This window comes from Pleurodeles waltl, chromosome 3_1 (genome assembly GCF_031143425.1).
Source record: "Pleurodeles waltl isolate 20211129_DDA chromosome 3_1, aPleWal1.hap1.20221129, whole genome shotgun sequence".
Lineage (NCBI taxonomy): Eukaryota > Metazoa > Chordata > Amphibia > Caudata > Salamandridae > Pleurodeles > Pleurodeles waltl.
This window is the reverse complement of record NC_090440.1, coordinates 1,440,080,118-1,440,105,257: the sequence shown is the minus strand read 5'-3', so window position 1 is coordinate 1,440,105,257 and position 25,140 is coordinate 1,440,080,118. Positions and strand designations below refer to the sequence as shown.

General features: G+C 42.6%; 1 protein-coding gene across 1 annotated transcript in view; it reads right to left on the bottom strand.

Moving 5' to 3' along the window:
* SIK2 (salt inducible kinase 2) overlaps positions 1-24,246 on the bottom strand; it is a 348,026-nt gene extending 323,780 nt beyond the window's left edge. Inside the window, exon 1 of the mRNA XM_069225002.1 lies at positions 23,971-24,246. Within this exon, the coding sequence (XP_069081103.1) occupies positions 23,971-24,105 (135 nt within the window). The 5' untranslated portion in view covers positions 24,106-24,246. The remainder of the gene's footprint in view (positions 1-23,970) is intronic.
* Positions 24,247-25,140: the final 894 nt, after the last annotated feature.

The following is a 25,140-nucleotide window of genomic DNA, read 5'->3' as shown; positions in this document are numbered from 1 at the left end:
CTAACTCAACCAGATCAAAATGCAACACACTGGGTCCAATGCCATGTCCTGCACGTCCCAAACGTGGACTGATCACCGTTCGCATGCTGAATGCAGCCTCATACCCTTAAAGTAGTGACAATTTTGCCAAGGTGGTGTTACTGTGTCTGGCTAATGACGAGAGACAGAGAATTCATCTCCAGCACAAAATCAAAGCCTAAACTGCGCTACTGCAACTCAAATCGGGTGATAAAAGGATTCTTCATTGGCATGAAAATGTTTTGGTTCACCATTCACACAAAATTCTTGTTTACATAACAGGCACTGTTCTCAAAGTAGCAGCTATTTCAAGAGGGCACTCAGATTTTACAGGAATGTCAAGCACGTTGTATCTTTTTTTCTGATATCTTGAACCTGAAAATGCCCTCTGACAAGACATGTGCCGAATATGTACGAAACGTTAAATACTTTCCCCAATTTGGAGGGTGATTTCAGAGGACATATTGCCAGTGCTTTAAATGGGCCGGTACTGTCCGGTACTGAGTACCGGCACTTTTTTATTTTGAGAGGGAGAGTACCGGCACATCTCAAGAAAAACGTAATACTTTTAATTGGAGAGTACCGGCACTTCTGGGAAACAAGCAGGTACTCTGGCACAGAGTACCTGCACTTTAATTTTTCCATTTCAAGCACTGCATATTGCGTAAATGAGGAGTAAAACCAAATCTGCAGCTGGGATGCAGAGATTAAAAGAGGCTCATATTTTAAAGGAATATGGGCCTGTAGGGTCGTTTTCCGCAGAGGTCAGCATCTCTATATGTTGTACAAAACTATATTATTCTGGAAAGTAGAGAGGACAGTTTTAAGAAAAATGAGTTTCTGGGCTGCTTTTCACGTTATCGATTTAGTTGTTGGTGAACAACGTTTTAAACAGGATCTATTGAGTGCCTAGCTCTCATTTGAAAACGATATGGTCTGTAGTACTTTTGTTCCAATTGTGTCGCTGGAAATTAAACATTTCAAAATACCTAAACAAAGTCACAAACTGTGGCACACAACTTGATTTCCATTACATACTGTGCAGCATAATGTACATCCCCTTGCTGCATAACTTGCCTATTCTTTGCCACACAATTTAGTCACCTATAATGTAGAACTTGGCTCTCCATAGCTGAGTAGTTCGGCAACACCACACGTAGGCCGCCGGCTCACCAATTCCCGCCTCAATCTGTACTTTGGAAGTTACCTTGAACACGCCATATTTGACCTCCCTATTCATTACGCCTTTCAGATGGAATTTGCTATAAAAACAAATTAAGTCACACATTATGCAAACCAGGCAAAAAACAGCCTTTGCGCTGAGACAAGGGGGGGGGGGGGGGGGGGGAGCCGGACAGGTCATGAAAGGCTGGCCTTCACTCGACGGTAATAATGCTTTTTAGGGTATTATACCTTCAATTTATTTTAATTTAAGCAAAAAAATCTTAACGAATAAGGCTTTTTGTAGGCGTGCGGATACCATCACCCTTCTCAGGAGAATACCAGTCACACGCGGGGAGGAGAGGCTGGGCGTGAGGCAGGGCAGAAAGTGAGCACTGTACTGTATGTTCTAGGAAATGCTGGTAATGTGCCCGACTTGTCACTTTTTACATTAATTAGAAGAAAACGCAAGTATTTCTACTCCATGTAATACAGTCCGCTGACTTTGCAGAATCTTTCACAATAAAGAGAATAAGAAATAAATTAGAGAATACAGCAAACCGGTATTTTCACCCTGCCAACAATTTTAATTACCTCTGGTGCAAATAAACTGGAAACAAACAATGAAATCATTTCTGCCAATAGGAGGAATGCAGTCCAAATTGTGCACTTTGAAATGTATGCCAGGGTGTGTTTTTTTTTAAATAAAATTGCAGCCTAAGACTAATAACGAGTCATAGAAATTACGTGGTTATGGAGCACCAAATTGTACAGCAGAGTTGTTTAAATAGTGTGGCAAGAAAAAACAAATTATTCTCTGCACTCCATTAGAAGATCATTTAAAAATATTTTTTACTAGCAATGTTTCGTCTTCCATGAAAGAAGGGGACAGCCATTTTATGAATAGTGTGTTTTTCTAATACAAATACAAACATATACCATAAAGCAATGAGTATGGAAGAAGCTTAAAGTTGTGTTTCTTTAAAAAAAAAAAAAAAAACACCTTATTTTCAGCGCTTTTCAGTTACATTTTAGGTATATCCGGTATATCCATTCTTCGCACTACCAACATATTTCTTATGGATACTGGGACCTAACTATGAATCTATAAATACATAGTAGCGACTGTCACGGTGTAAGATTATATATATATATATATATATATATATATATATATATATATATATATACATACATACATACACACACACACACACAATATATATATATATATACATACATACATATAATCTGGTGGTTAGAACCACACCGTCACTGCTTCACCGCACAGGGTAACTGCTCCTGTACAAACTTAAGGACATACAGTGGCGCTCCAGGAAGTTGGGTTCGGGGGTACTTCTTAACTGCAGGGGCAGCTGCCACTGCAACAAAGGAGTACTCCTGAAGTCAACGTCCTGGAGTGCCACCTGTGAAGGAGATATACACACATCCACAGCTTAAAAAAACATTTTTCTTCAAAGTGCAGCCACCAAGATTTTACCTTTCAAGAATACATTGTACATAAAATAACAGGCAAGGATGAAGACCACTGGATCTATGTAATTCTGTGATGCTGACCGCATAATCATGGATTTACTGAATTTTCCACAATATGTGCATAATTCACACAGTTATTTTGAAGCTCTAATGGATTAAGCAAGAGTGTGCAATAGAATTGTATTTTTGGGGCATGATTTAGATAACCTTGCTGCATAATCCTAGCAGTCCTGACAATAATAATGCCCCTCACAGTTTTTAGGGCTGTCATTATGATGATGAAACTAGTATTTCACAGGGCACAGCAAAGTTATCCAATATGCGAATCCCTGTGAAATATGGGTTTTTATACCATAGTATTTTGTGCAATTTCAGCTTTAAAAATATGTGCTCACACTCGTTCAGACGCACACAATAATACTGAAAATAGCTGCGGACCAACATGTTATTTGCAGTGCAGTAATACGTTTACTAGAATGTGAAGTTCAACAGTTTGGCCTAAACCGGAAAGACAGAGAGTAACAAGCTATTTATTACCATTGTTTAACGATGGGTAGAAACCATGGCTCAGAGGTGAAGCCCTGACTGGGTCACGAGGGCCCTCACATTCCTTAACAATGCTAATAGCACGTTCAATTCAGTGTAGGCCAGTGGTCCCAACCTGTGGTCTGGGGACCCCTGGGGGTCCGCGAAGCATCTTCAGAGGTTCCGCGAATGCTTAGAAAATGAAATAATATTAACAGATTAGGTACCCAGCTTTCTGTAATGACTCAGTGGGGGTCCCCAGATTCCAATAATGATTCAGAGGGGGTCCCCGGGTTCCAGCAATGATGAATTGGGGGTCCACAGAAGTCAAAAGGTTGGGACCCACTGGTTTAGGCTATGCAGTTTTCTTGATGTGCAGCAGTTATAAAAAAAGATATTGAACTAAACCCATACAACAGTGGGTGCAATGAAAACTATGAGATAAAAGCACAAAACACCAGTGACAACAGCCTCACTTGAGATCTCCTCTATTGTTATTCTAGAATGTAATCTGTGAAGTATTAAGCATTGCTTTCTCAACTCTTGCAATATACGGTGTAATAAATGTGTGAATTTAGGTGTATTCGTTCACATGTTACATATAACATTACTGAGCTTCTTTCATTTTCATTGGCATGTCAAAACAAATAAATATAAATTAATTATATATACATAAAAATGTAAGATCTGTCAAAAAAGACCCATGGAAAACATTTCCTTTTCTGTGCAATATGGAAAATATGTCACGGGTCCTTCTGAAATATGGCCTTTGAGGTCAAATTATCAGCCCCAAACCTCCCTACATAGATTTACCATTGTCCATTCTTAACTCCACATTCATACTATGAAAGTTCATATCCTGAACATTTTCCAATTCCCCTTTCATCAAAGACAACAAAAGATTATAGAAGTGGGCTTAGGGCCGGCTTTAGCGCTGGTGCGACAATCTTTATGGTGCCCACTTTCCCTCAGTGATCTCCAATGAGTCCCTCACTAAAACCCTCCACAAGGGCCTCTCAAGTCTCAACAGCTCCTCACTCACATACATTTCAATTGTTTTATAGCACTACTCATTGCCAGTGTAGGGTGTCAGCACACTTTACATCACACACACATTATACTGAGACAATGAACCATATATGTGTAAATCAATCTATAAAAAACAAGTCACATAAGAAGATGAGGATTACAAAGAGTAGGAATCACATGTAATGCACGCTAGTAGCAGAATATTTTAAGTGTTTGGTCTGGACAAGCAAAAACCAGGATTTAAAACGTACTACAGTGGTTGGGGTTAACTTTATGAATATAAATATATTTCTAACCAAACAAACTCTTTTTTTAGCAACTTCAGGGAAAAACCTAGGGAAAAAAACCATAACGTTCTAACCTACACCGTGCAGTTTACACATAGCTCTTTGAGGATGGTGCATGGTTCACTGTGCTACATAAGGATTTAACATATGAACTGCAAGAGACAAAAGTATCTCTGTGAAAAAAGCAGTAACTCACGGAGCTATCCACATAAAATACAGTTCTCGGATGTGTATAGAATACGATCTTTCCCGCAGGCACATTAACCATCTGTGCTACTTTATTATGACTCAAAACTGCCACTGGACAACACTCCAGCAGGATCAGTAACAACCAGAGTTATTTTAACATTTGTGTTGTTCTGCGAAAACTGCTGGACATACGAGGAACTCTGTAGTAGGTGCTTTTAAACCCTTAAATTACTTTTAAGCACAGAGCCCCCCCACCGAGCTAAGCGCCAGGTACACCAGTTGCACCACCCTAAAGCCGACCCTAAGTGGGGTTCACTTTGCTTTCCAATTAATACTTTCCAGTTTTTAAAAAAACATAATAATTTTTAAGCTGTGTCCTATAGGACACAAATATTACAAAAAATGCATAACAGGTAATATGGTTCTAAATTGCCAGACAGATTACAAATGGCATAAGTGTTCAAGGTACAGGCATGGTAAATTGTGAAACTAGTTCTAACCTGAGGGCGGAGCAGGTCAGAAATGAGCACTCTGGATAGGTGGGCTGGCCTTTCTCTGCTCACCAACAATCTTTGCGCCTTTGAAGACATTGAGCAAGCCACGAGGCTCGACCACAGAGCAACGACCTCCTGGTACACAACGCACACTTTGTTTGATCTCAGCCTCCCTGTTCTCTAAACCAAGCAATTTTTTCTTTTTCTGTTTGTAGGACCGCAAAGTGCTCTGATACATACGGAACCTGTCATGTTGCATAATCCTACATGCTTGTATAGTGCAAACTACAAGCTAAATAATCTCAAAGTGCTTGGCACGCTGAGCAGGGCGTCCCCGTAGGCTGCAGTGGAACTGGAGTTGCGATGCGTTCCTCAATTATTTTAGGTGTTGAGGACGTTTTCACATCTTTTTCTTATGGCCCTGGGAGTTGTTTTAGGGGTCAGATAAATTGTCCCAAGAATTCTGTTTGCATTTACGATGGGGCTTTTTAAGTAGTATTGTTTGGGCGGATGATGGTCCTCATCTATTTTCTTAAAATGAGCATCTTTGGATTTCTCTCCAGGGCAGGGAGTCTAGGACAGTATATGATAAGTAGAATCGCCCTGTAAGACATGATTCTAATGAGCGGTAGGCAGATCGCAGGGTATGTTCATTTATTATAGTTGATCAGTCTTTTGTTTTAGCAGTAGGTACAGGTGTACCATGATGGATGGACACTTGGAGGTCACAAAGTGGGTCTTGACTATCATGATTTCTGTCGGAGTCAGTGTCTTATCTGTTTTGCTTTTGGATTTAGAATACAGAACCTCCTCTTTTCGGCTGATGAACTGGCAGGCAACAACTTTTCTGGAGTATTCTGGGAATTGCCACTTAAACATTACACATTATGATGGTATGAAAATGGCGTCCGCACATTGCCAACATTTTGAGCATATTTTCAAAATTCCAGAACGTCATAATTCTGCACCTTTACAAGCACCCCCTAAGATTGCAGAGATACAAGACAGTTTAGAGCTCCCCTCCAGATATTTGCCAAAAGACTGACATTCCAGTGGAGCACCTTTCCACAATGGTGCAGATCCATGCAGAATTTCTGGCTAGGCAGCAGGCCTGTTTTCAATATATTAGCACCCGGCTGTAGAAGATTCCAGCCCATGCCCAGCAGGACCAGTGTACTGTGCAATACATGCAGTATATCTGGCTTGGTCAACTTGAGCTGATGATGCGCACGCGGGATGCTACCACACTTTCATTCAAAACTAACAGACTGTCTTTTCTCCACAACGCTGCATCTCTCTCAGGGACATTCTGCATAATATCAACCTTTGCAAACCAGAAGAACCCAGACACTGGAGTTTCCAGTACTGTCTTTATACTTTATTCAGATGGTATTTATGTAGCACTGAATACCTACAATGAGACAAGGATGTGTATGGTTGCAAGAGTGTTGTATTTGCAATGTGACCTAGGCAAGAAGCATTTTGGGGTCACGCGCGAGTGATGCGTTTATCCTGTCTTATGTCACTAATGCTTGTGACAGGAAGAGGCATGAGCACTTTACCCTAATTTATTTTTGTCCCTGAATGAGCACGCCTCTACGGGATCCACACAGGGGCAATGGAGGAGAACCTCAAGTCGTGCTCTGCATGGGGGAAGTCATGGCAGCTATTCCATCTACCACCCCCCTACCCACTGAGCAACAAGTGAACTGTGAGGGCGTGCTGCAGATTATAACAACTGCAAGTATGAGACTCACAAAATTAGAAAAGAGTGCGAGCTAATCCTTAGTCCCTAATTGGGTTAAATCTGTTTTGTGGAAAAGAAAGACCTCAGTGGGAAAGAAAAAGAGGATTTATAGGATGCCAGGGATCTAATGCACATATTCCCATTGTCCATTAAGAGGCAATAGGGTTTTAGCATGTGCACAGAAGCGAACAGTACCATTACTGCACTATTTGGGATGTGGACACACAGGAATGTGCTTCACAGTGTCCTTCCCATGCACTTCACAAAAGCTTAAACTATGTACTGGGCAGTGGAAACTTCTCAGGATCATAGCCACCATACTATGGGCTTGCTCTCATGAAATGCTGGGAAAAGTCTGACCAGTGGTGGTCCTCAAAAAGGAGTTCTCATAGGCAACCGCCAGCTCCACTTTAACACTGTATGATTAACATTCAATTCAGTAGCACTCCTTTTTATCCACTTCAGAAGGATGGAAGGCTGAGCTAGAACCCTAAAATTAAAAATAGGGAGAGGATGTGGCCTAACAGTCTGAGCAGTCAACTTCGGAGCTGGGGGAACCAGGTTTGCATCTCGGCGCTGGCTCAACATCCTATGATTCTGGGCAAATTCCTTAATCCTGTGCCTAAAATTCAACGTCTTTCGACCCGCATGGGTGATTGGCCGCGATATACAAATCTTGAATTTAAAACTGCTTCCATTTCTGTGATATTCATAGGAGATGTTTCTGGTTCTGCAATTTTCATTGTCGAAAAGGTAATCTAAACATTCATGGGGCAGTGACTAAACCAGTGTAAAACACACTGCATTTAGTACAAGTTCACAGGTTACAACAAGGTACTGACACGTACCTGGAGCAATGAAGCACGCAATGCTGTCTGTGAATTGTACAGGGGTATTAACTGACAGCTGCCATTCAGCTGAAGCATGCATACATTTTCTGCTGTGATCACAACATCTCTACTGCCTGCTTAGAGGATCTGTGTACTGAACTGCGGTTGAATTACCTGGACTTTAATATTTCGATGAGTGTGACGCGAGCCTCAGAACTCAATTCTCTCAACACCACTAATTAGCACAGACTCATTAAATTCCAGGTTTTTCCCCATATTTATTAAGGTGACTTTGCGGATTTCAATCTGAGACCACATTCTATGTTTTGAAAAAAAATCTTATACCAACTTCCCTCTGTATGTGGGTATCAATGAAACAGCATCACAAAGTTTAGCATCAACTTCTGGGCGGAAATCCTGTTTAATGTCACTCTCAGAGTGGCGAAGAGTGCTCCACATTTCTTATTTATGGTTAAACATAAAGGACTATTAAGGGGTGAAGATGAAACAGGATTTAATCGTTTGCCTCTAAATCAAATCCTTCATGTTAAAAAGGATGGTATATTTCTAAAGATCAGACTCCGTTATATGATATGGCAAAAAGCCCTTAAATATTTGTATTCTCCCAGAGTTGAGCACTGATAATCTCTATGTGAAAATAGTTCAGCATTGATGATCCCCATTGAGCTTCCTATACCCTTTAACATAATGTATACTTATTTTATATATGCCTACGCAGTTCAGCATCTTTGATGCTTGCACGCATGAGTAGTTCATCCTGACATTTAGAGTGCATCTGTATTTACGCAGTTCCGTATCGTTACCTGTATATTCAACAGAAGTTCAATGCGACTGCTTATAGTGCTCTGCACGGATGCTGCCTCTCATTCAATATGGTATAGAAAGAAGGATTCTATGTTTATATCATGTGGCATCTGTGATGCTTCCAACATAATTACATAAATTATTCATTTATACATATGGCATTGATCACGATTCTATGTTAATATCATTCACGAATAACAATGCTTTAAAATGTATGTAGTGAGCTTACTGCTTTTAAACTTATATTCTCTAGCATTAATGCTTCAATGCCTATATAGTTCAGCACTGACTCGACTATGCCTAAATTGTCCAGCATTGTTGCTTCTATGCCCATGTAGTTCAGCAATGACAAAGCTTGTATGCCTATGTTTATATAGTTCAGCAATAATGCTTCTAAGCCTAATTAGAACATTAGAATGTTTGGATCTCCATTGCAGACAATGGAGTGCTCTGGGCTTTTACTGGCTGGTAAAAGCCCGGAGTGTCAACATTCTCTTTGTTCACAGCAACAGCTGTGAACAAAGGCCTCACGGGGCCTGAGGGGATTTTAATCCCCTCAGGCTTCGTGAGGAATTTGTTTTATTTAATAGAACATTCTGCCCTCTAGTGGCAGAATGTTCTAATAGCCTTAGAACCTGCAGTAGTGGGCTCTACCGGCCATTAAAGGCCCTCTCCCTTGTTAAAGGCCCTCACCGAACGGGGGAGCGGGCCTTTAATTGCCGGTAGAGCCCGTTTCTGCAGGTTCTAAGGCTATATTACAACATTAGAATGTTGGGGGCGCCACTGGAGGCAATGGAGTGCTCTAGGCTCTTACTCTGGGCTTTTACTGCCTGGTAAAAGCACAGAGCATCAACATTCCAATGTTCTTTGATCACAGCAACAGCTGTGAACAAAGGCTTCACAGAGCCTGTGGGGATCCTATTTATTAGTACATTCTGCCCTCTAGAGGTAGAATGTTCTAATAGCCTTACAGCCTTCATAGCTGGGCTATACCAGCAATTAAAGTCCTGCTCCCTTGTTAAAGGCCCGAGACCGCTGGAGCAGGCCTATAATGGCCGGTACAGCCCACTACAGCTGGCTCTAAGAATATAGCAGTCCATCATATTGATTGTACCCCTGCATAGCTCATCCTGAACGTTTTTTTGCATAAACAGGTCACCTCTAAAGCTTCTAGGTCCAGAGTTGAGAATTAGCAATGGTTATGTACCTTTATAGTTCAGAATTAATAATGATATGCCTATGTTATTCAGAACTAATGCTTCAATGTTATTCAGTATCAATGCTTCTAAGGTATTCCGTATTTGTGCATCTATGTTGTTCAGTATTAATGTTTATATGTCCCTCAGTATTAATGCTTCGATGTCGTTCAGTATTCATGCTTCTATATGTAAATTATTTAGCAATAATGTCTCTATGTTATTCTGTATTAATATTTCTATTCAGTATCAATGCTTCTACATTACTCAGTATTAATGTTTCTATCTGTGCTATTCAGTATTAATGATTCCGTCTATGTTATTCAGTATTAATGCTTCTATTTTATTTAGTATTAATGCTTATATGACTATCTTATTCTCTATTAATGTTTCTACGCCTATGTTATTCAGAAATAATGTTCCTATGGTATTCAGTATTAATGCTTCTGTGTCTATGTTATTCAGTAATAATGTTTCTATGCCCAAGATATTTAGTATTAATGCTTCTATGTTATGCAGTGTTGTTTCTATGTCTGTTATTCAGCATTAATGTTTCTATGTCTGTTATTCAGTATTAATGCTTCTATGTTTATGTTATTCTGCATTAATGTTTCTATGCCTATGTTATTCAGTATCAATGCTTCTATGGTGTAAAGTATTAATGTTTCTATACTATTCAGTATTAATATGTCTATGTCTTTGGTAATCTGTATTAATGTTTTTATGGTTTATGAGTATTAATGCTTCTGCCCCTATATAGTTAATCACTGCCAAAGCTTCACAATCTTTAACAGGCCAGTACTAATGCTCCTATGCTTACATAGTTCAAATTGGTGATGCTAATATACAGATGATGCTTCTACACCTACACAGTGCAGCATAATGCCTCTATAGTTCAGTGTCGACAAAGCCTATATGCCTTTATAGATCAGCACTAATGTTTCTGTACCTCTACAATACAGAATTTTTCCCCAGGCATCAGACTGGATCCGGAGACTTGTTCTTCGAGCAATATCCCTGCTCGTCGGTAGGTGGCGTCCGTCAACACCGCTGACGTCGTGGTCATTGTAGTCTCCGTGAGGACGTTGGGAGTAGAACATAGATGCCGCTTCAGCACAGTGACTTCAGTTTCTTTTAACGATTTTCCACACCAAAGCGAAAAGCCGCTAAGAACACTGAGATTGGTGTGCCAGAGCTAAGGACCTGAAGGGGGAATTCCTGTCCCTAGAAATCAGTTTGCAAGCGGGGAAGATGGGTGGGTCGATAAGGAATCTGCAACCAGAATATATCTCTACCAGATATTTTGTTACCGAAGGTAAGTAGCTTATACATCTGATAGAGACTTCTAGTTGCAGAATCCTTACCTTAGAATAGGTACCCAAGCAATGCCATCCTCGGAGGTGGGCTGCAAACCAAAATCATACTAGAAAGTCCTGAAGGGGCGAACGAGCAGGGTAGCCGTCCCGACAGACCTGACTGTCCAGGCAGTAATGTTTAGCAAACGTGTGCAGGGGTGCCCATGTAGCTGCCTGGCAACTATACAGGACAGGAACTCTGCATGCTAACTCAGTGGATGCAGCAGTTGCTCTGAAGGAATGAGCGCGCAAGCCCTCAGGGGGTCGCTTCTTGGCCAAAACGTAGCAGATCTTGATGCAAAGAAGTACCCATCGAGAGATGGTACGTTTTTGCACAACCTTCCCTTTCTTCGCATCCACATATCGAACAAAGAGTTGATCGTCCAGCCGGAAATCTTTAGTACTATTTAGATAGAACACCCGTTTTGGGTCCAGATCGTTGAGTCGCTCCTTCTCCTCAGTAGGATGTGGTTGTGCGTAAGAAATAGGTAAAGTGATGGACTGGCCTACATGAAAAGGCGTAACAACCTTGGGAAGGAAGGAAGCCTTAGTGCGCAACACCACTTTGTCAGGGTGCACAGACAAGAACGGAGGCTTTGAAGAAAGTGCTTGAAGCTCACTTACTCTGCAAGCAGAAGTGATGGCAACAAGAAAGACAGTTTTGAAAGTGATGAGCCGTAAAGGGCAATTGTGCATCGGCTCAAAAGGAGTACACATTAAGTAAGTAAGGACAAAATTGAGGTCCCACTGTGGCATGATAAATGGAGTGGGAGGAAATAAATGGGTAAGACCTTTAAGGAATCCAATTGACAATAGGAGACTTAAAGAGTGAGGGCTGATCAGGGAACCTAAGAAAGGCCGAATTAGCCAATAAATACCCTTCAAGGGTTCACAAAGCAGAGCCCTGCTGGGCTAAAGAAAGAATGAACAAAAGAACCTCAGATAGAGGAGCAGAGAGGGGTTCAACAGATCAACAATTTAGAATGAATGCTTCTGTGTCTACACAGTTCAGCACAGCTTTTCTGTGCCAAATAGATTTCAGCACGGACATTTTTATATGCATTTATATTTCAGAATTAATGGGTCTATGTATACATACCTCAGTACTGGACTTCTATGCCTAGTTCAGAATAAATGCTTCTGAGTCTATGTAGTTCAGCATGAATTATTTTATTCATGTATCGTTTGATAGTAATGACACGTCTATACCTATACACTGCAGCATTGAAGATGCTTATACGACCGTACAGTTAATCACCTAGATGTTTATTTGGCAGGAGCAGCTCGCAGTGCTTTGTTGGGGTGGGACAGCAAGAGGGTGCAGGGGGCGAATTAATTAAAAAAAAAAATATATATATATATATATATATATATAATAAATTTAAATCACTGACCTGCTTCTCCGCCGCTCCTCTCCTGCACTGTAGGCACAGATTCCCCAGCCTGCACGGAAGCCAATCCGGACGTTGCTCAAAGCAGCATTCGGATTGGCTGGGAGCGCCCAGGCAGGGCTCTCCCAGGCAGACTGGGAGCCTCTGTCTGCTCTCTCCAGCCTGGCAACTGTGTTGCTGGGCTGGAGAGAGCCTACTGCGCATGCATGTTTGGCCAGCCCAAGATGGCCTGCCAAACATACATGCGCACTGAGAGGGTGTGCTGTGCACTCCCCCTCAGTTCTCGTCATCCCTAATGCCCGCCCCTTTTACTGCAAAAAGATAATAAACCTTGTTTATTATTGTTTTATAGTAAAAGTTTTGCAGCTACTGCTGCTGGCGGGGGAGGGGGGGGAGGAGAATCACTCCTCTGCCATAGAAGATGAGCCATGCCTTTTATTTGGCTAAACAGGTCAGCGTTCATGCTTTTTTGCCTGTAGAGTTATGCGTGAACAATGCTTTTTGACTAAAGCAGTGTAAACTGACGACTCTGGAGTGTATGATGAGGTGTGAGATACAGACTTGCAGTTTTGTGGTTTACAGACTCAACAATGCTTCTCAACACAGAGCTAACGGGGATGGTGCTTCAAAGCGCTACGAAATTTGTAAGCACATGTGACACCTAGGTACACTGGGATATGCTGACGGGAGTGCCCGAGTACAGGCACAGTTTAAGGCAACCTCGTGGAAATAGTGGCCTGTTCACCAGACCATTTATCTACATCCTCTCCCCTGACTTTCTCTGAACGATAGCAAGAGGTAAAAAAAATCATTGAATTAAGACACGAAACGGTCTGAAGTTGAAGTGTGAGGCATTTTAACTAAGTATACTCGCTGTTGGCGCATGTTGATGAATTATTTAAAAATGCAGTTAGATCTTCCCCTTTCCACAGCTTTTTTTTTTTTTTAATTAATTTTGCATGTAAATTAATCACAAATGTCACAGTCTCTTGACTTGTGTGAAGCTCTAAACTTATGTACACTATTGCTTAATAAGAAATAAAAGCAACTATATCATATTTCAGTTGCATTGGCAAAAATCTGTATTTGCCTTTAGAGTTAAATATTTATGGGTATGGATGTGAAATCACATGTCATAAACTTCCTCAAACACGCCAGTCTGATCGCTGTTCCTGACGAACCACAATATTTGAACATCCTCTTACGCCGTAAATACATATAACATAAAAAGGTGTTAAAAATGAGATTCGTTAGATCATGTTCCTTTTGTAGATAACAAGACGATAGTGTAAGTTACAAAGAGATTAACCAAGTTTTGAGCTGACCTTCAGCAATTTCGTTTCTGGTCTTAGATCCAGGAGACTAGCGGGCATACAAAGGATCTACATATTTTACTATTTTTCTATATCTGTACGACACTGGAGAAAAATAATGGGGCCAATCCACAGTCCAGTGATGTGACTGCACAACAACAAGGGACTATCTGTGTACGCTCTTGTGCTCATTTGTTTAGGGTTTATCTGTAGGGTAAAGGATCTCCAAATACGTGGGATGTTGAAAGGCAGGTGAAGAGGGGTTGAAAATTCAAGTGAGGGATACTGAAAATTATTGAAAAGATGCATTAAGCAGACACAGGTGAACAGGTTGTCAGCTGCAACGCTTTGTCAAAGCTTTAACCAATACTGCATGAAAAATTGCAAGAAATTAGCAATAAACTTGTTTAATAACACAGAATGGAAGGAAACATTTGTTGCTTCCTGACAGGTTCAGAGTTTGCATGTTGTACTCCGAACTAGCAGGTGAGGAGAACAAGGGAAATTGTAACTTATTGCCAAAAACCTGACACAACTTTAGTGTTTCTCCCTGAAAAGTAGGCTGGTCGCCCATGAGAATGTTGGTGTACTATACAAAATAAAGTATCCCCAACGAGTAATTAATAAAGGCTGGCGGCTATCAAACCCCTACTGCTAGACTTCTGTGCTTCTGGACTCTCTGTGATCGCCTTGCACATGAGTTTTGTCATAACTAATAGGGGTGTTTAATGAACACAGAAAGAGGACTATTAATTAGTGATGCAGAAATTACCTAAACGGCTTAGCCAAATATCCTGATGCAGAACGTCAAGATTCTCCCACGACCCACTTTCAACAACAAACATGAATGCCTAGTACTTTCCAATCTAAATAGAAAATTATGAGCAATTCAATTATGAGCATTGGGAAGGTTTAAATTGATGTCAACAAATGATCGGTACATCTCAAAATCATAGACCATGTATTCATACTACACAAAACACCACATCAGGGACTCTGTATCGGGTGCTTGAATATCAAGGTATCTATTGCATTACAAATATAGATGTGCAGAGACAGAATATCAGAAAGGATTTCAATAAATGATGCTGAAGTTGAATTGCCTACCATGCAAGTATATTTTTTAGAAGGTATTATTGTACCACATGAGAATATCGGCAGTGATTTAAGTTACACTGAATAGGTGTGTGAAAGTCATGTAATTTACGTTTGCTTAATTATGCTACATTTTGCATAAAGTATGTAAAATACTGCAAATATGTTAGGTGAAATGCAAAACCGGCCTCTAGCGCTAAATTTCAGCATGAAATGCATCCTTGATCCATGTTCGCTAAAAGATAGTGCAAAAACGCAAGCGCTGTAATCAACAGCTGCTAGTGTTCTCATTGTTGGAGTTGTTCCCTTGCTCCTGCACCAATATTTTTACCTATGCCAGGTGGCAATATTTCAGAAATTTAGCATAACAAGCGTAATCGAAGTTTCACATAATTAAGTGACATTATGCCAGGACAACAGGATTTTTTTCTTGTCACGTATCTTGAGTGTGTATACAAACTTTGCATTTTTTGTAGCACTATAAATAACGCACCTTTTCACTACTGCCGAGGAGCACTGTAAATATGAAATTCTGCGGACACAGTGTTTTCTGTATTAATTAGGTTTTTTTTTTTTTATCATTTGGCTCATAAGTCACCAACTGCTGCATAATTTGCAGATTTGAACAAAAATAAATGATTTCCAGCTCAAATAGATCAAAACTTCATAGAAAAAAAATGCAGTGATGTGTTTTCATGCAGTGAAAAGCCCTTTGGAAAGGTTTACTGGTCACCTTTAGAGTTGCTTATTGTTGTATATGGGTAACAAACTTTTTAATAATCAGATAATACTTTTCCCAGTGTTAACATATGTATATGTGGAAAAACAATGAAGTAATACTATCATAAAATATGCATTATTACACTACATAATGTGCCTTTTCTTGACACCGAATTTAGTCAACCCAGATGCATAATTTATTGTATGGAAACATTTTTATAGTACCCCTATGTGGGGCAGTGAAGCGCTACCTACATATGTAGCAAGCTACGTATGCCATGTATGGTGAGTTGTTGGAAGGGTGCGGTCTTTGTTTTGTGATCTTGTGTGGGAAGTGTTTCCATCTTGTGAATGAGGCCCACTGAGGTGTTCTTATCTAGTTATGGGCCGCAATGGTAAGAAGCTGGGTAGATGATGAGGTGTGAGAGACAGATGCAGCTTTGTGGGTTTCAGTGTGCTGGTATTTGATTAGCTCTGCCAGTTGGTATTTCTTATGGATGTAGTCTGCTTAACTGGGTGCCACAGTAGGTTGTCCAATCAGTACAAATATTTTTGTACAAAAGTTGTACAACATGTCTTAAAATGTAGTCTTCCCTGTCGCATAATTCCAACAGACCACTATTACCCAACTCAGTGGTACCCATTTGAGAAAAGACATAAGAACGAGGGGTAGTATCTAGACCTTGAACCTCTCCGAGGTGGGCACTGTAGGCCAAGGTGGGTCACAGACTCTAAAGTTAAGCATCTACACCTCTGCGGTCAGTGTAGGTGTCAGGCAAAGTAAATGGTGCATTGACAGCTTTTACCACTGCCACTTAAAGAGCAGTGTATTGAGTGTAACTTCACGTTTGTTACCCAAGGAGTGAACACGATCAGAAGCAGGCAATCGCTTGGATACACAGGGATAATGACATCTTCAGGTTGTCAACGTTGCTCCTAACAAAGCTTGTTGGACGTGTATGACCTGGCCCCCAGATTGTGATGGATAGCGCGTTCAAGCGTCTGTCATTGTCGTGGTAATCGATGGTTAGACTTCTTGCTTGCAACACAGCTCTGTAACTGACAATCAAAGGTCCTCGATGGAAGACTTTGCACGAGAAGCCCAAGGAACCGCCTGCAAGGCGTGTTAACCAATCAGAAAACTAGAGATGATGGGAGAAATTAAGACAGCAGTAGAGTAGAATGCTTTTGTAAGAATAAAAAGGAAAATCTGTATTCCAGTCTACAAACAAAAGTACATGCTCACGTTCGTAACTTTCAAAACACACGTAAGTAGTGTGACGTGGCAGTATCATTAAATAGTTGTTAAAACGTTTAAAATGATCCAAAACATTAAAATCTACTTTATGTAGACATTTTCTTTTTCACCTTCCCCGAGTAAAGTCGTTTCAAGATTATAAAATCCCTCTTAATAACTTCAGCTCGACGATTTTCAAAACGCAGGTGTACATTTCTCCCGTTTTTTTTTTGTTTTGTTTTTTTACTTCAAGTTTAATAATATCTTACATAATGCAAAACATTCTGTTTGACAAGGTCGCAGGGTTTCATATTTTAGTGATGTTAAGTTTCGTTCTCCTAAAAGCAACGTCAGAAATTAAAGAGAATAACAAATTAAAATGGCCTGGGCGAACAGTAATTGACAAATCGTTATTTTAAGGAACGTCCACTTTGGAATCAGCGTTGTGGCAATATAGTAATGAGACGACAAATATTTTTCCAGCAAAACCCGCGGCGCTGACTCCTCTCCGCCCTCTTATCTGAATTCCACAATCGCTTATCGCGAGCAGTTGATGCAGTGAGGTCGAGGCTAACAGACTTTTGTGCATTTCAAGTTCTTTGGAGGTTACATCATGCCTCTGTCTTCTCTGTACAGTAATAATTCTTCGTTTAGATCGAGCACACGCTAGCTGGGGTTTGGCAAACGCATTAGGGGAAAAATGCAAAATAAACGCAAGTTTAACTCGCCAAGGTACTTTTCAACAATTAAGGTAACTGCATGCTTTTTTGTTTTGAGAACAATGTATGTCTTTGGAAACAGAAACGCTTGCTACCTATACAAATACTTTCTCCCGTGAAGTAAGCAACTCTGCGACCCAAACAAGACCAAATGAACAAAAAATAACATATGTTCTGGTTACATTTGCACTTCAAAAGGCACCTGCTGCAGGGGTAGGAGTTTTACCTGAAGGTAACCGGTTTGAAACCAGATGGGCGTATTCAACTTTTAATCCTCTGTAGGTCGGCTAAGGGAATGAATGGCTTTAAGATAGGCGATATTAATACTGACAACTTATACAGTGCACGCTAAAAGCAGAATGCCTGTCACTTGCATGAAAGGCATTGCCGTACAAGCAGTCACAAGAATTACTGATGAACAGCTCGCGGGCTTTAAACGGGCGTTGAGAAAGTTTAAGACTGACATTATAATACGCCAATGACCCAGGCACAGAGTAACCGGAAACCCTAATGATGTGCTGATGACGGAATATCTATGTGAAATTAGTTGGCCGGTCCCAGTCGAGTTCCTGGAGAGAGCTGAACATGGACGTCATTTAGGGGTTGCACTGCCTTTGCAACCCCTGGCCCCAGAGGTGGCAAATTCACTGCCAGGAATACAGGGGCAGCTCGACCTTTTGGAAGTCAGTTGAGGTGCCACTCTATATTTTCTGACATTTTTTGTTCCTCTAATAGTGAATAATAACATTATTCTCTTGGTGAAATAAAATGGAGTACTGTTAGCTGGAATATGCCCTTCCATGGCAGGCCAGGTAAGTAAAAAATGCTTTTAAATGTTTGTTGTGTGTGTGCGTGCTTGCGGGTGAGTGTGTTTATGTGAGATAAAGAGCATGTGAGTATGAATTTGTGTGCATGTATAACTGTGTGTGAGTGGAAGTGGAAGGTCGTGTGATGTCACTTCCGCTATCACCGGCATTTCGGTGAACTGACGTCCACGGAACGGAAGTCCCACCCACAAACCACAAAATAAAATTACGCGCTCCATGCCCCATCAATGTAGTGAAGTCTGAAATATACAGCGCTTAGAAATGTCAGAACAACTGAGTAGTTATTAACATTACCATCAAGCATTCTTTTGAACCTGAGTACTTGCACTCTTTAGTTGTAAAGAGAGGTAAGGGCTCATTTCAGTAGCACCCAGGTACTATAGCATAGTAAGTACCTGCACTTCTGTTTTTCCATTCAAAGCACTGATTGAAACAGGCAGTAAAGGTCGCCTCACTTGAGACAGCTAAGGCTCTATGAGTGATTGGGGATATTGTCCTGCTATGGCATTTCTGTCCCTGGTGCACCCATTTTTATAAAGGCTGATGGCACAAACCTAGATTTTAAATAGTTTATACATTTGAACGAATGTACAGTGTACGTCGAGGCAGACGTTCTTCCATTCACTAAGGGCAGCGCAATGATCTGGTGTGCCGATGATATGAAGCAATACAATCGGCAACGATTTCAAAGTCAGAAGCTGCGTTTTCATGTTGCTATAGAGCAATGCAAAAACACAATACCAAGCAGGCCTCTCAAAGAACTCATCGAAACTAGATTAAAAAAACAATGTACCAGAGATAGGACGTAGCACAAAGAGGCAAGCCTCACTCACGTGTGCTCTCAAGTGAGACTAAAATGTAGGTCTACTCTTCACTACCCAACAGAGGTATTTTCAGAAAGCTCTACTAACGACCATTTGAGTTCTGATCAACAGGCAATCCAAACCCCCCCCCCCCCCCCACCAACACACAACACAGTAGCCAACCAGAACATATCAGTTTCCAGTGTCGAGTCAGTTTCAGCCTTCTTGAGTTTCCTCCTGGCTCGCATCCCAGGTGCCCTCTCTACTCATTATAGTCCAAGCCCCCAACTATAAACTTCAGAAGTCCTTTGTGGACAAGTACTGTGCTTAGTTTGCAATTAATAAATAAATAACTCGAGAAGTCAAAGATTTTTAGGAGCCCGCTGTCCGCAAAGCTGCATCCCAAAGACACCTAGTCTCGATTCCACCTCACGCCTCCTACCACCCTACACTTTTTTTCTATGGCCCACCCTTTCAGGTTCTTCATCTCTGCTTTCTACCTTTCTTGCTACTTCCCAGACTTTCTCTTAAGTCATCTTAATTCTTTTTCTGCCTTTCCCTCTCTTGCTCTGAAAGGCCCCAAAAATGTGCCTAAAACAGGCTGAACACGGCAGAGCTCTACATGCTAATAAAATCTGTGACGGACATGGTGATACTACAAGAGTGGTAGAAGACGGAAAGATGTTGCCTGCAAAGAGATTTGTGTGTTACGTTCACAGCTTCTGGAATTAAGTGATATGTGACCGCAAAGTGTTCTGCAAATTTATGGATTTACCACATAATACAGCATCTGCTCATAATCTACAGATTAACAAAAAACAAATTTTAGCTCCGAAAGATAAAAAGTTACTTAAAATCATTACCACGTGTTGCTACGTAGTGGAAGGCCTATCACAAAGATTGACTGGTCACCTTTTTGTTGGTTATTGCAATGTTTGTGTGTTAAACTGGTACTAATAAGTTGAAATCTTTGCACAGACCTTGTTAACAAGTGTAAAAATGTCAAAACAATGAAGTAATGCTATCACAAATTGAGCCGCCTTACGCCGCACGTGCTGCTTTTTTTGCCACATAGGTTGGTCAACCCTGCTGCATAATTTGGTCCAAAGACCCTAGTTATGTTCCCCTTAATTATATTGTGCAGTATTATCGGTCGGCGTTAAGGTGACGGGACAACTTAAAAGAGGACAAACAGGACACACACAAAACGGACTTTTCAACAATGCGTACTTAAAGTAAGCGGCCTCAGAATTGTACACGTCATATTATAGGTAAAGGTAGCAGGTGGTCTTCCCAAAATACAGAGCTTTAGGTACTATGACCTGGTTTATACTAGCAGAGGAGTGTGGTCCATTCCACTCATCCCAGGTATGTAAAACAGATCCAAACTGAAGACGTTAACACAGCTGCCAGGTAAGATTGGTTTAATCGCTGCTCCAAAGTGTGATCACAAGTGTGACCTTGGAAAACACCATCAGCTAATGCCACATTTAAATTGTCTATCTAGCGTGGAAGGGATTTGCAAACAAGTTTTCTTCGGAAAGAACACACGACTAAACCTTTTGCAGTAAAAGTTAGTGCGTGAAATGCCAGGCCTCGTCCTACAAAGGACGCAGCGACAGCCTGAGAAAAACTCGCCCCCCCCTCACCATTACCGTGCAGGCGAGAAAATATGTGCGAGCTGCCAAAAGCCCCAATGTACAAACACATTAGTGTGGCTGGAACCACAACCGCCACCAGCAACATTGATGACTCGAGGACTTTCTTCTCTCGAACCCGAAGTGCGTCACGGCGCTTAAACATACATTGTATTATTGCCCAACTCCGACGCACTCATGTCACAAACCCTAGTAGGATAAACGGCCGGGTCTTCTTGTAGTGAAATATATGAACGAGGTGTCTCCGGGGCCCACATAGTATACTGCAGCGAGGGCTCTGCCGCCGAGATACCCTCCCACCTCATCAAATCCATACATGCTATACATAAGATACTGTCTACTCTAGAGGGAATAAAAACATTTTCAGCCCAATTCCATCCACCTTCGCAGTTCTTAAATGTTACCAAATAAAGTAGGGTCGCCAAGTTGCAGGGGGGCGCTGACACCGTACGTTGTTTCACAAGGTCATCTGAGGGGCAAGAGAGGGCTGAGGTTTTGAAGACGAGAGACCCAGGAAGACAGCAGTGGTGTACCGGGCACTTTGTGCACGAGGGTAGAGGACTCGCCCGTGCTAGGATCCCGTGCCAGCAGGTGCATATGAGCACGGGGACTGCGGTGTGTGATATCCGAGTCCGGGTGCAGGCTATACGTGCATTGCTCATACATAATGAATACATCTGGCTGTTTTTAAGTGAAGTTCTCCACTGCTGGTTATGGAGCACTATATAAATACGCACTCCGTGCCTGGTGGCGATTGACACCTATAGATGCATCACTACAGGTGCCACTGCTCTATAGGTCCTTCACTACAGGTGCCACTGCTCTATAGGTGCATCACTACAGGTGCCACTGCTCTATAGGTGCATCACTACAGGTGCCACTGCTGCTAAATTCCAGTGTGCATTTATCTACAGGCGTCAAACTGATACCTACAGGCTCCTCTCCAATGTTCCCGTAGGCAGTATGGTGGCGCCCGGTGACGCAGTGCCTATTCTCGGTTCTATACGTGTTCGCACAAGTGAACAGAGCAGAGACGTTTTAAGGCAGGGGCAAAGTGGGCAAATGCCCATGGCCCCCTGGGAAAATGAATTTTCTTTGTATTCGTCCCCTGTCTAGTCTTCTTATCTATACGTCTCTCCCTCTACCTTTGATTCCATCTCTCTCCCGGTGTTATCTTAAGGATGTCTGGAAACTCTGGGCAAGATCGATTTCAACAGTTTTTGTGTGACCATGTTAAAGTTTAACATGGTATTTATTTACAACTGGTTGGCACCGTGCGGACCTCAAATAGAGATTTACATTTGTGTATTTACCGGGGCCCAAAAAATGTCTGTCCAAGAGCTCCTAAATTCCTTAAGATGTCACCGGAATAGGAGCTCCCATGCACCTCCGGGTCCGTCTCAGATTCTCTCTGTCCGCTTTTGCTATCTACCAGGTACCCTGCACAGGTTGCAGAACGGATCTTGCCTTGCATGCATATGGGCATGGTACAGTGTCTATAGGGGCCTGCATACAATCACCTCGCTTTTGTCTATGCATTGCAGCACTCTGTGCTTGCATTTGCAGGAGCGTGCATTCTCTAAGATTCCGTGCGCCCTCACCTCTCTTGGTAATGCTCCGTGCAACATTTCCTTGCATTCATCTGTCTTTGTGCAGTATTTAAAAATGCTATTCTATAACCCCTGCCACACTGTCCTCGCTGCTGCTGAAGTGGTGCCTGGTTCCTTTTGGCATGTATGTATCTGTAGGACTGTATGTGCAATACAGCCACTTCGATTGTGACTTGCACGATTTTCCTCTAGAAGTGTGTAATCCTGTACTGGTGCTCCCAGGCAGTCACCTCACTTGAAGGTATGCCTGACTCCAGGCTTGCATGAGTCTGCACCTGTTGGTCTGTGTCATATCTTTAGATAGCATACTATATGTTCCACATGCACTCGTATCGCATTTGGTGATGAGGTGTCTGGCTCCTGCTAGCATATATCAGCTTGTACACACTATCTATACCTATTCATCTACAGGTCTCCACATAATTTGCCTCGCTCTTGGTGAAACAGTACCTTGAGCTAGGCTAGCGTGATTTTGTAGGGGTGAGTGTGCTACACATCGAGGCACCTCTCTTAAGTTACCACACACTCCCTGGGTGAAGCAGAGCTTGGTTCTTGGCTTGAGTGCATCCGTGCCTGGGGATGTCACTGCGATATCCATAGGTGCCCCTGTAGGTTTTACAAGCACAGTCCTCACCTTAGTACTGTGGTGCCTATAACTTAGCATGCATGGAACTATGTCCATCTCTCAAGCACTTATCGTGCCCGTGAGGCTCGTGGCTCATATGTATCTCTGGTGTGCATACAGCCTCTATTTGTGTCCCCTTATACGTTCCCACATGCCCTCGCCTCCAGCGTGGTGGCTCTATGCGTGGCATTTAGCTAACAGTGCTAGACGCGTGCATTATCCACTGGTGCTCCCGGAGTCTCACATCGCTCTTACACTGTTCGGGCCAAGTGAATGTGCAAAACCCATAGGCGTCGCTCTATAGGACCCACATGCATTCAATTCACTTTTAGTTATACATGCCGGGCTCGTGGCTTGTATACACCCGTGGGTCGGTCTCTGATGTTGCTTTAGGCGCACTTCTCCAAGACCTGTTATGCTTTCAACTAGGGGTTCTGCAGTAACTCACCCTTTCTTCTGGCTCTGCGTGTTACATCTTAATATATACGCAGTTTCTTTAGGTGGTAGTCTATATGTGCCACCGCCACCATGCACTCCCTCGCTCTTAGGGGTGCCATGCCCGGCTCTTGCCTGGCGTGTCCGTGTGGGAGTTACGCCCCTGTAGCTCCCTAATGCAACCCTGCTCTGGTGATGTGGTGCCTGACTCGTGTTAACTTGCAACTCATGTACATATTTCTGTGTATGTGCTCGGTGCGTCTATGGGCGCTTTTTATAGGTCACTCCCTCCCTCTCGGCGATCCACTGCCCGGCTTGCATGCATCTACGGATGAATGTGCATCATCTATAGGCATCCCTCTATAGGTCCTTATAGGCACTCACCTCGCTCTTGGTGATGCGGTGCCTCGCTAGCTTCACCACGGCGAAGTTGCCCTTCCCCAGCGTGCGCTCGATGTCGTAGAAACCCACCCGCACCGGGCCGCGCTGGAGGTGCCCCGGGGGCTCGGCCATGACCATGCTGGGGCCGGGGAGGAGTGGAGGTGGCACCGGGCAGCGGGAACCCGGGAAGCGGCGCGAACAGCTCCGGCTCCGGTGGCAGAGCTCAGCCTCGGCCGGGGGCGGGGCCTGCGCCCTGCACCGCCCCTCGGTGACGTCAATTGACGTCAGGGCAACGGGAAGAGGGGAGGAGGGGCCTTCGGACTTTCACAGTTCACTGCCAAGGCGTTGCCATAGCGACCGCAGCCAGCGTTGACGTCATCGCCGCGATGTCAATCAGGGAGTGTGTCCACTGCCAGCTCCTGGGCTGTCAATCAACAGAGGTGGTATGGGGGGAAGGCAGACACCAGCTGTGCTGAGTGCATGCCCTCGCCTACCCTGTCTCTGCAAATAAAGAATCTACTCGTGCAATCGGTGCAAGCAGTATCCAGCTGCACGGGTGTGCAATGTAGGGTGTCGGTGTGGTTAGCACAGGACATGGTACATGGTGCCTCTCGAAGATTATTGCACTCGGTACTACAACTGCAGTTTACATAACCTTCACACTAATCGGTGCAACTTTAAAAGCGCAATTTTTATGCAGTGAATCTTATTAACTCAAGCACCAAACACTGTGCAAGGATCATTCACAGTACTCCGTCTACAATGAAATACGCGGCTGCTATTACGTGTAAGGTGGATACACGAATCCAAATATATCCGCGTATGGTATGTGCTATCTCATCTCAGAAACTTACATTCATCCACTATTATCTGTAAGGATACTTGTCTGTAAACAATCGATCCAGTGAACGTGCACCTAGCACTGTTGCACTAAAACAAGCACCCAACCTGTGGCTTGACGCCAAAGGGTTGGGGCCTCCAGAAAGGTCTGCAGGGGCTTGCGTTATGACCCTGCAGTCAAAACTCACTGTGCAAGTTTCATATCCCCAGGGATACTATATGGACAGAATATATGCTACTTCAGAAAGATTAATGCACCCAGTATCATCTGTTTAGGGTGCATGCCCCTAATAATGACCTATCCACCCATGACTATTTCCGGACGATATAATG